This window comes from Lipotes vexillifer, unplaced genomic scaffold, assembly GCF_000442215.2.
Source record: "Lipotes vexillifer unplaced genomic scaffold, Lipotes_vexillifer_v1.1 scaffold317, whole genome shotgun sequence".
Lineage (NCBI taxonomy): Eukaryota > Metazoa > Chordata > Mammalia > Artiodactyla > Lipotidae > Lipotes > Lipotes vexillifer.
The window spans coordinates 808,788-821,126 of NW_006782029.1; the positions used below are offsets into that span (position 1 = coordinate 808,788).

Consider the following 12,339-nt stretch of genomic DNA (forward strand, 5'->3'; position numbering starts at 1 on the left):
CCAGCCACCTGGTAGCAGTTCATTATATTGAATCACTTCCATCACTGAAGGAGCAGCTTTTTGTTCTCACTGGAAAAGACATATATATGCTGGATATGGTTTTGCCTTTCCTCCTCTCAATGTATCTGCTAAAACCACCATCTATGGGCTTACAGAATGCCACATATTCACCCTCATAGTATTCCATACGACATTGCTTCTGACAAAAAAAAAAAAAAACCATTTTATAGCAAATGAAGTGCAACATTGGTCTCATGCTCATGGACTTCTCTGGTATCATTATGTTCCCCTCATCCTGAAACAGCTGGCCTAATAAAATTATGGAATGGCCTTTGAAAGACTGTTACGGCACCAGCTGGTGACGGCACTTTATGGGGCTGAAATAATGTCATCCTGGATGTAAGATACACTTTGAGTAAGCTATAAATATGTAGTGATGTTTTTCCTATACCCAGAATTCAGTTTAAGAATCACAGGACAGATATGGAAACAGCTCCTCTCATATTAACGATAATGATGCAATAGCAACAGTTTTGTTTCCTTTTACAGCTTTTTTGGGTTTAGAAGTCTTACTTCGCAAAGGAGAAATGATTCCACCAAAGAATACATTATATTGGAACCTGAGACTACCATTGGCTACTCTGAACAGCTCATACCTCTGAAACAAGAAGAAAGGGTGAGGAAAATATTTCCAGCATGCACAAGATCCTCCAGAGTGTCACTTAGTCTTCCCATATTTTGTGGTAAAAGTTAATGGAAAGCTAGAACAACCCAATAAAGGCAGGACTGTAATAACATAGACTCTTCAAGAAAGAAGATTTGGGTCATCCACCAAGTAAGGAACCACAATGGACTTAATACACTTGCAAAGAGTACACGGAATATGAAATGGAGAGTGGGAAAAGTTATAAATACCATCTTAGATTCCATGACCAGTTGCAAATATGAGGAGTATTTATTTCTTCCTTGCTTCTAGGGTGTGTGTGTGTGTGTGTGTGTGTGTGTGTGTGTGTGTGTGTGTGTGTGTGTGTGTGTGTGTGTGTGTGTGTACACGTACCAATTTTCCCTCTCTCCCATTTCCTTACTCTAATGTAAGAGTTACTAATAGTGGTTATAATAGTACCTTGGGATTAAAATTATAGGATATTCAATGGGGGATCTGACTCAGCCAGAAGAGGAATGAGCATCCCTCAAACATGGGTAAGTCACTTTCTATCTTCTTTTAGGGAGAGGACTAGCATGTTATTGTAAAAAGAATCAATTTTAGGTGAAACAATGAATTTGCTTTTGCCTTTATTTGGAAGTAAATATGGCTGCTATGAGTGAGTATGAATGCCATGTTGGCAAGGAGTGCACTGGACTGCTGACCTTGCTGATCAACAGTGGCAGCAGGCCCACCACCTGGTACCTGCTTGCAGACCCACAGCGTTAGAAGCTATGCAGAGGCACTAACTTCCTTTATACCCCTTCACAGCACCTTCCCTTGGGACCATTTGAGTGACCTGACATGCTGGACCTCACAGATTTCCTGCAAGTTTCTACTTTTCCCCACTTGTCTACACATACCAATGCTTTAGGCAGATTCGTTAGTGACTCTTTGATCTGCCTATTTCCCTCTTCCAAACTTTGTCTTCCCAGCTCCTTCTGTTTGTATTCAGTCTAATTCCTAAAATAAGTCCCTCATTTCCATATATACCTAAAGGGACTCTGTTTTCCTGGCTGAATCTTGACTGATAAATGTAGCATGAACACAAAGCTGCTCATTTACTCCACATACCCCTCAAAAGCATCCAAAAAAAAGTGCAATAAATTATGAAAGAATGGCTCACCTATGAAATGAAAAACCAAACAGCAACAAACAAACTGGATCTAAGACTGTACGTTTCTCTGGTGATGTCTGCCTTTGGGGTTCCAAGTCCATGTATTAAATGCAATTACAGTACCCTTCTTTATGTTCCTCTAAATTATCTATGTAACTTTTGCCTCCTATGCCCCTTACAGTCATTTCTGTCATATGCTAGCTCTTTAAACGTTTTCATTTCTCCTACTTTTAAAAATCTTTCTCCTAGAACCCTACCACCACCACAACCACAATCATTTAGCATCTGATGCCTCTTTGCTTATATCCCAAGTTTTAGAATCACTCCTAGTATGTGGCACTCAGAACTGATCACACTACTTTAGCTAATATCTGACGAACTGATATTTCAGAGTACATGGTACTATCACCTCTCTCCTTTTACATATGTTTTCTTATTAATGTAACCTAAATTTCAATTGACTTTTAGAACAGCCATGTTACATGGTAATCTCATAGTGGATTTACCAATAAATAATACTACTTTTTTCTCAAAAAGTTGTTATAAATCCAGGTCTCTCTTCCTTCTTATTTATGTGTGCAGTTGAATTTTTTTAACCCTAAGATCTTGAATGTTATATCAGCTCACTGGAATGGAAGTTAGAGGGTAAGAATCAATCATTTAAAACTTGATTCTGTCAATCAAAAGATTAGCTGCCATTCACAGATGTGTGCTGTCCATGAATAAAATAATGAATTGTATATCTTTATTCCTTCATCTAACTGATGGACAGAAGTTTTATAAAAGGTCAAGGACAGGAATCTAAAACACCTGCTGCTTGACTTGGATTTTTCTAGTCAACATTCTTTGGCACACTTGCTCAACTTTCTATATATTTCCTCTTAACTGTATCAACATCCAGTCCACTTTTTTAATTGAACTTGTCTCTAGGATGGATTTTAATAAACATTTGATATTTTAAAGAACCTTTTTGACATAGATGTTTTGATAAGGCCACATTTGTGTACCTATTTTAAAATTATGTACATCCTCATAGGACTACATAATGTGGTCATTTTGACTTGAGGATACTGTGATACAGTCTTAAAAAAATTAAAATGTCATTTTTTTAAATTACCAGTTAGACAAAACTGAGAAACAGACATCTTCATAGTTCTCACATTTGTCATCTTGTTTTTCCCTGAACCCCCATCATTAGCATGGAGTTCAGAAAGGGGAAATGCCAATGAATTTCTCTCATTTGAAAATGAGAGAAGCAAAACCAAAAAACAAAAAACCAAAGCAAAAACCAAAAAAAGGTATTTTAGTGTTTGGCACAGCTGCTCTGAAGTGCTACATCAAAATAACTTCAATTTTAGATGAAATGGTGCCAAATAATTAAGGGTCTAGCTTTGCAACGCAGGCATTAATAACGAGATTATGTGGAGATACATCGGGGTGGGAGGAATGGATCTGAGCAAGAACTTTTCCCACTAGCCTTGACCTAAAGGATGAGCATCTATGCTTAAGAATCAGGCTGCCCTGAGGAAAGCTTTGCCTTTATGAAGCTGATAATGCACTTCATCTCATCTTGTGCTTGGGAGAATGATTCTCTTTACAGTGGTATACAACAAGGTGCTTTATTCCAAGCTTCGCTTGTATTCTGTAGGCTTTTCACTTTCAAAGACAAACAAATGTCTAAGGAAAATGCATTTTTGAAAAGAGTTGAATGCATAGGCCAGTTCATAAGTAGTTTTCTTAGTTCCACGTTCACAGCTAGGAATGTCTAGAGGGGAAGCTCTTAAAATCCCCAGAATCTTTTTGTTTCAGCAGAAGTTGAAGAGAAAAATAGTACATTTGACTCACATGTTCCTCAAATGTCCCCCCAACCCTAACCCATTTTCACAGAATAGCGAGGTGAGAGCTTACACCATGAGATCTATGCACTGAATCAGAGGAATTCCAAAAGATCAACCCCAGGAAGATTGGACAATAACTCTGATCTAGAGGCCATGAGGAAACTATAGTGATTTCCACACAAGACTCCATTCAAGCAAACAAAACTTCCTCTTTGCCCACTTCTTTCACCATAGACCTGGAAGCTGCTTACCTCTTAGACAAATAGAATGGACTTGCCTAAACATACAACATGGAAACAGATGTTCTCCCTCTTCCTTCCCACCCCTAATTGGTGTCTTAGGAGTTCAGAACTCAAGCAGCATGGATGAGCAAAAACTGCAAGATTACAGAGAACTCACTGAAGTACCAACATTGTCAAATAGTACCATCACTGGCTGGTTGGTTACTTTTGTACACATGGGCAACAGACTGTGAGCAGCTTGAGGGAAGGTCTTATATCTTATTCACCTCTTTATCCCCTGGTTTAGCACAATGCCTGGCACAAAGTAGGTGCTTAATAAATAGCTGAATAAATGAATTTCTAAGCTAATATTTTTTTTATCTTTCATTAATTGAGTCAGTGGAAAACTATTACTTGAGCACCTATTTATGTACCAGATACTAGACAAAGCTGTGAGCGGACAAATAGGCATGAATCCTTCCTCAGGCCTTGTAGTCTAATTGAAAATGGTGAAGTAACTTCCACTCCTGACGACTGACACCATTATTTTAACCTTAGGGATGTCGGACAACACTACTACCAAACCTCAATTTCCTCACATTTAATTTAGTGGTTGGACAACATAATCTGTAAGATTATTTAAATTCTAAACTTATTGTAAAGGGTATGAAATGTATAAAGCATTATGTAAATTAAGTTTTAAAATTATAAAACATTTTTAAAAATTTGAATACTGCCCCAAATGGATGTTCTCCCCAATTCAAAAAGCAAATGGATACATGCACATCATTATATAAACCACATAAAGAATCCAGCAACTCTAGCACTGTTGTATTGTTATATCAGATCTCTACTGTATAATGTAACTTCTTTGAGGGCACATTCTACATTCGGTATCCTCTAACAGCATCTAGCACTTTTTAAAAAATAGGATTCGATAAATGAATTAATGCAATGGAAACACGTTAAGAATCACCAAGAATTCCAACCTGATTGGCCAATGGCATTTAGGAGATTCAAGAATCCCATGAAATTGTATTCAAAACTGTGTCTGTAGGCCATTTTGCAGAGTTCTTCAGTTTTATCAGAGTCTCAAAGAGATCTACCATCCAAAATAATTCCTTCACTCAGTATACATTAACTGAATATCAACTACTTGACAAGCATTGTACCATAGTTTAGGCTTAGATTCTAAAACTTTTTTTTTATAAATAATGAATATTGATTGTATCAAATCTTTACAAGATCTGCTTTCTCACATTCACACCATTAAAAATAATGCATATTCTTGGCTTCCCTGGTGGCGCAGTGGTTGAGAATCTGCCTGCTAATGCAGGGGACACGGGGTTGAGCCCTGGTCTGGTAGGATCCCACAAGCCACGGAGCAACTAGGCCCGTGAGCCACGACTACTCAGCCTGTGCATCTGGAGCCTGTGCTCCGCAACAAGAGAGGCCACGATAGGCCCGTGCACCACGATGAAGAGTGGCCCCCGCTTGCCACAACTAGAGAAAGCCCTCGCACAGAAACGAAGACACAACACAGCAAAAATAAATAAATTAATAAACTCCTACCCCCAACATCTCCTAAAAAAAAATAATAATAATAATGCATATTCTTTAAACATATTTACATCTTAAATCAGCATCAGATACTATGCAGTTATTTAATACGATATTTGCTGGTAAAATGTACTTTAGAAATATTGATGTATTTTTATCTGGCTCCATGGAAAAGCTTTCATGATGACAGAACCAACAGGGCTTATGTGTGTAACAGATAGATAGAGAGGTATATAAACACACACACACATACACATAATTTAAGAAATCCATAGTAAATCATGCTGTTCAAATTGTTTAAACCATCTCTAATTCATCAATTATTTTATACCACAGCTGGGTTTCCATTTATTCCTGACAATAGAATAGAGCTACTGTCCTTTAAAAAATAAATGATGACATATAAAGAAAACTTCATAAAACTGCTTTGTTCTCAGGGACTTTACACTGACTGAAATAAATAGCTTTCAAATTCTCTAGATGGAGAACAAAAGTAATTTTAAAATCTCAAGAAAACCTCTAAAATTTAATGACAATTTTCCCCCTTTGGAAATATTTTATCTCTCCTCAATGCAGCAAGCATTATCTATCTAGAGTCAATCAATATTTATATGAGCAGCTATTTAAGTTTTCAGAATAAAATTATTTTTACTTTTGAGAATGGTTGCCATATTCCTGCCACAAACATTTGGAAAGGGATATTTCCCCAGATACAAGCATAACCATACTTAAAGATATAAATCCTCATCCACAGTAGATGTTCTCTCCGTAATATGAAAATGCAATATAGCGTGATCCAAGATGACCATTTCAAAAAATGGTTACCTTATACTATTAGGAAACCATTTGTTTCTAATTCCTATACTCTACCAGAACTTAGTTGCAATTAGTGATAGTGGCCAGGAGATGGAGCATTCTCATTTCCTAAGATTTACTTCATAGGCCTTTGTGTATCTCACAATGTTTACTTTAAAGAGAAATGTTTTATTAACGGCACTTATCACAAATGGCAGATATGAATGAAAAATAAGACATTCAGAAAAAAATAAGGTATTAAATTTCTCAAAAATTTAACTTACAGCTAATCACTTATATGTGAATAAAATACTTTGAATAAGCTTTTTCTCTCCTGTGTACAAGAAACAGGAGAAAAAAAAGTTTAAAATAATAATTATTTAGAATTACCTCAGTTTTTCAATTATTCCTTCTGCTTCATTTTATATAACACTGGACTGCTTTATAATGTATGATTTAATTATAAACTCCATTTTTCAATGAAATAAAAACAAGTATAGTTTTAAAAGAAAAATTTTATAACTGATATCTTAGGGAAAAAATTCATTACAGTAAACATATTCCCTGAAATGGCTTTATTCAAGGCACAAAGAATGTTTAAATGTTTCTTTCACTTAATAAATGCTAAAGAAGGGTCTTTAGATCTCAAATCTATTATACTGCTCTTAAAAAAAAAAATAGCATTTTTAAAGCCCACTAATCCACTCCCATACATAGTGAACACATTAACAGATGTGGGTATGTGTGGGTGTGAGGGTTATATTGCATGCTTCTAGAAATATTCCAAAACGGGAGGTAGGCAGATCCATTACATGTTGTTCTGATTTGGCCTTGAATACAGTCTGCCACCAGTTGCTGAATCTTTGATGGGAAGGTAAGAAGAATCCCTAATCATCCCTGAAAAGGCATAATCCAAAGCTGGCCGAAAAGGCAATGCTGGTGCCAACCCAGGAGTTAGGTAGGGAGACATGAAACCAGACAGCCCTCTTCCTGGAGAGGAATATGCCAGCCGTAATGGACTGATACCTAGTCTAGGATTTAAGCTGTAGATACTTGAATCACCTCCATAAGAAGCAGAAGTACTGTGAAGGGGAGAGAAAGCTGATTTATTTCCTAGAGTTCCAAAACCAATTCCAGCTGAACTTAAATTCGAAGCTCTCTCTGTATTTTCCAAGGCTCCTGAGCTTGCTAGATCCCTGGTGTCTGGTTTGTGTTCTTTCCCATTTAGGACCTGTTCAATAGCTTGAACCACATCCCCTTTGCAGAACTGTAGAATGCCTTCTAGACGGCTGCGTCTGTAACTTGGGAAAATCTTGGTAAGGATATCAAGAGGGTCTCTTGGTCTAGAGGACACAGTGGGAAGGCTGACTGTGGTATCAGTGAAGTCTTTGGCCCACTCACTTTCATTTCCTGATTCCAAATCAGAGGATGACAGGGACCTGGGACTCTCTTCACCTCCTGACTGCTCCCCAGGATGAGGAGACTGAATGTTATCATCCTTGTTTGGGTTTTCTGAAATAGATGACCTGACGTTTTGTTTTCCAGTGACATCATTAGACTTAGGAGATGATCTCAGGGTAAATTGATGGGATTTAGACACCAGTTCTTCTTGTCCACTCTGGCATGAGTCACATTTACTCTCTTTTCGTCCTGGGGAAGAGGAAAAAAAGGAATGAAATAAAGGGAAAACTTCCAAGAACACAGTACTGCCCACTCAAAATTAATGCTGGATAAAATAACTTGTTTACTCATAGTATATCAATAATACTTATTAATCACTGTAGGAGATTTTAATGAACAAGAATTATAAAAGATCATTTGGAAATACAGGTGTTGGAACAGTGGGAAAATGCTATTTATTATGTCATTTCAGGATTACAAAATTATATAATATACAAATGCTGTAGTTATTTAGGAATCAGAAGATGAAAGTCTATTGTTACCCCCAAACTGTTAACACCAATATTTCACACTATTTGCCCATTTGGTGATTCAAGATTTTCCTAAATGTTACCCAAGTTTTGTTGTTATCCGTGGGAGGTTTTTTTTTCCACAATGACACTATGCAAAAAGAACTAAATAGAACAATTGTTTAAATAAGAAATCAGAAAAAGGAACAATCTTAGTACGAAAATGAATATTCTATTTAGTCACTAATGCTAAATTTCAACAACTATTTTTTTAATGCTCACATTTCAGGTTCCAATTAAGTTACCTGAATAATGTGAGAAAATAACAAAACTGTTGATTTCATTTCAAATCTAAACCAGTAATGCCAACTGCTGTACCAATCTCAAATCATACCAGAGCTTGCGTGTTTCATTTTATGTGAGAGACAATACAAAGTTGGTGTTTTTTCATAATCCTCTGTGAAATATGGACTTTCTTTTTAAATCTCTAGGAAATATCAATAAAAGAGATTACAATCAAATTGTTTCTAAAATAAAATTATTAACTACACTATTTTCACTATTGCAATCTGTGCATATTTTCAAAGTGTCTTGTAAAAAACCATTTTGGTCCTATGCTTTAAATCGCAACTCCCTTCCAATATTAAGGGCAATTTTCCAAAAATGTTTTTACACAAAAACCGGATTTTCTACCTCAACATGTTGAGTTATATGAATATTAATGAAACAATACTATCTTTAAAAACCTTTTGCAAGGCTAATGCCAGGAAAATAATAACAAATAACTTTTATTTTGGTTTACATTTCCTATAGATACATTTTACCTCTATTTCCGTTAGAAAGAGTAAAATGTCAATGGGGTACTCAGAGTTTTACTGTCAAACTTTCTTTTTGTACAATGTTTATGAATGTAACAAAACATACATTGCCTGAAGCAGTGATTTGCAAACATGATTTGCAATACTGTTTTCTCAAGGAGTGGTCCTACATTCTAAACAAATATCTACAGTTTATTTTAAAATTAAAGTGTGTACAATTTAACACTTTGAGGGTTAAAATGCTGTCATTACATCAAACATATGACAAAAGGTGCTGCTCCTGCAAAATCACAAAGACTAGTATTTTCACCTTAAATAAAACAAGAAAACCTATCTAATGAAGTAAAGATAGATTAGCCTTGGTCTGCCATTCCATTTTATTTATATATGATTCACCACATATGACCCCCTGAACATGTAAGGTATCAAAATTTCACCTCTACAGTAATTTATGCATAAAATAATTTTTGTTATTACATTGTATTTATGGAATACAATATAATGTAATGAAATACTGATTGCATAAGACTATCTAGAAAATAAGCTGTCTTTAAAATACTGTGATATCATTTACATCACCTGTGTTCCCTCAACTCCTATAGCTGGTTTTACTTTACTTTTATCATTGTATGCTATGTCTTATAAGGTAGTTTTGGGACACTATCATTGTATGCTATGTCTTATAAGGTAGTTTTGGGACACACATAGTTTTCCTTCTTTCGAATATAATATTCTTTTGCGTAGGAAAATCTTATTCGCCTCTGCATCACTGTTAGTCTTGGTCTAGTGAATAAATAGACTACTACAGTTCATGGACATTGTATAAGAGGAGACAGTCAGTTGAGAAACAGCTTTTCAAAAGAAGGTCAACTGAGGCAAACAATAAAATAAAATAATTGACCCCATAAAACAGCACCCACCCCAAAAAAATCACATAAATAAATCAATGCCTAGCAGAGAGCTGTCAGTCAAATCTCACTGTCAATTTAGTTTGCAGAATTTTAATTTTTACTTCTTTTTATAGCAGTTTTGCTTAACAGCTTTGTTCTCCAGCCTTCTTTCATTTTTCATGAGAAATGTTTAAAGTCCATTTTGTCCACTGACATAAACTAGAACATGGACAAAAAGGTGACACAGGTGAAAACAAAATCATATATGCCTTATTTAAGTAGAGAGAGACTCTTTTCAAAAGCACAAAAGTACATGCTGTGATCTGTTAAGAGCTGCAATTTTCACAATTCAAGCAAGTGTTCTAATTAATAACTTACTATATCATTACCTTATAATTTCATATGATACAACCAGTCTCAGATTTATACAATAATACCAAAATGACATTTTCAGTGACCTACTTGTAGGGCTATGAAATTCACTAAAATACAGTGAGATTTATATTAGCATGAAAAGTTAAGTTGGGATAACCCTAGTCAAAAAGAAAATCTTTTCTACTAACACAGGGGGTGAAGACAATTTGCAGTCAATAAATAAGAGAAAAAAAAACTTCTTGGATAAGAAATAACTAAGGATAAGATCCCCAAGGATAAGAAATTCTTGGACTTTGAAATTCATACCAATGTTTTTACAAACCTGATTTTAGAAAATCTAAATTTCTTTCCTAAGAGAAAAGGTGAAACTGCAAATGTTAGAGTTTTCTACACTTCTGGAGGCTGAAAAGCAGTTGAAGAAAAGGGATAGAATGCTTAAAAAATTTAAGGGAAGGGAGTAAAAATGCTTTGGTAGATTTCAGTCTCTTCCCCACTTCTAGTTGGTTAGTCCCAAAGGTAAAGAACTGTACTCCCAACCATAAGTGAGTTTTCCATGTAAGATCAGATGACCTATGGTTTTACAACTGAAAATAGTACAGAGCAAGCTCAAAACGTAGCTCCTCTCATTAAGCTTTTCACTCAATGCCCGCTCTCTACTCTCAAAGAAAAGTCATAGCAACTTGGGCACAAACTCCATTTCTAGAATGAGTTCCTCAACTGATCACTTGCACTTCACTTTTTCATTTCTTTATCCTATCACCTAAGCTTTAGGTCCTAAGGGAACAGAAAGCCCTTCTGAAGTAAATGTGTCAGGTCCCTTACTAACATTCATATTGCAGAGCCGTTTCCCAGAACTTAAATGCTTCTTTTAAACAACTTTTCTTGCCCTCCTCCATGCCACGGCTTCTTATTTCAAAGATTTTTTTCTTCAAAACAACCATTTTTCTTTTGCAAAGAACAAATGTAAGATCTACGCACCTTGTTTTTCCTCTGTATAATCTGACTGGAAAATCTCGAAAGCAGGAGTCGCCAGACCACTAGCCTGTCTCGAGGCACTCAGTCCCAGTGCACTCACCGTCGCAGGGCCGCTTGCTGTGGTCTGGGGATTCTCTGTTCTGCTGTTGCCTCCGGATGATCGACCCCCGGGCCCTGAGGGTCCAGGGTATAGAAGCCTCTGCAGCGCCCGGGCTTCGCTCTCCTCCTGGGCCTGCTGCCTGCGCAGCGCCACCTGTGCGGCCATGACGCGCTGGCGCTCGGCGATCAGGGTGCACTTGGCACACGCGCAGTCCCGCCAGCGGCAGAAGCGCTTGTGGCCCTTGAGGGCTGACACGACTCCGTGGTTGCGACAACGGGCGCACTTGGGTGTCCGTGGGTAGCCGCAGGCCACGGCGCCCACCCCCCTTTCCACTCCAGCAGGCGGCGGGCAGCCTCCGCTTCCCGCGGTGGCGGCTACGGCTGCCCGTAGAAAGAGGCTGGACGGGCGCAGGAAAGTTGGAGGAACAGGTATCCCCGGGGGTACCGTTAACGCTGGAGACTGGGGCGGAGGGGCCGCTGCCACCAGCCCCGGGGCCAGGTGGGGTGGGCCGCTGCCGCTTTGGTCTCTACTGCCACACTGTGACTGCTCCATTTCCGAGAAGTGTCTGGTGAGGGCTCGCCACAGAAGAGTGCGCTGTCCACAGCTAACCCTGCTGGGATGCGAGGGCCGAGAGGACCAGCCTTGGTCCCGCGGCTTCCCACCCACACACCAACAGAGTCTGGCACAATTCCCGTGAAGAACTGGGGACAACCGATCCCCACAGCTGGAAGCTCTAAGAGGCGCAGATGCCACTGAGCCTCTTAGAGTCCTGGGGCGCTAAATTAATGCCCGGTGCTCCGCGCGCCTTCGCCTTCGGAGTAGGAGAAAGCAAGACTGCAGAGGCTACCCCGCCCACTGGGTCTACTGGCCAAGGGCTGAAAACCTGGGGAGGGAGGGCCAGGGGCGGAGATTGGAGACCTGACCATCTGGGAGGAGGGGCAGCGGGAGACAAAAGGAACTGTCCCTTCACACACACACACACACACACACACACACACACACACACACATACACACACACACACACACATACACACA

The 12,339-nt window shown here is 38.2% G+C and overlaps 1 protein-coding gene across 1 annotated transcript; it reads right to left on the reverse strand.

Annotated features, from left to right (window-relative positions):
* Positions 1-7,042: 7,042 nt before the first annotated feature.
* DMRTA1 (DMRT like family A1) lies at positions 7,043-12,120 on the reverse strand. The gene is made up of 2 exons (XM_007454936.1): positions 11,206-12,120; positions 7,043-7,884 (listed from the first exon to the last, which is right to left on the reverse strand). The coding sequence occupies exons 1-2, from the start codon at positions 11,852-11,854 to the stop codon at positions 7,043-7,045; spliced, it is 1,491 nt and encodes a 496-aa protein (XP_007454998.1). The 5' UTR covers positions 11,855-12,120.
* Between the last annotated feature and the right edge of the window lie 219 nt (positions 12,121-12,339).

What these genes read in the sequence shown, in the direction of transcription:
- DMRTA1 (XM_007454936.1), bottom strand. Translation starts at nt 11,854, where the DNA reads ATGGAGCAGTCACAGTGTGGCAGTAGAGACCAAAGCGGCAGCGGCCCA. An exon ending in TTATACAGAGGAAAAACAAG is followed by an intron (nt 7,885 to 11,205) that starts GTGCGTAGATCT and finishes CCTCTTCCCCAG; the next exon opens with GACGAAAAGAGAGTAAATGT.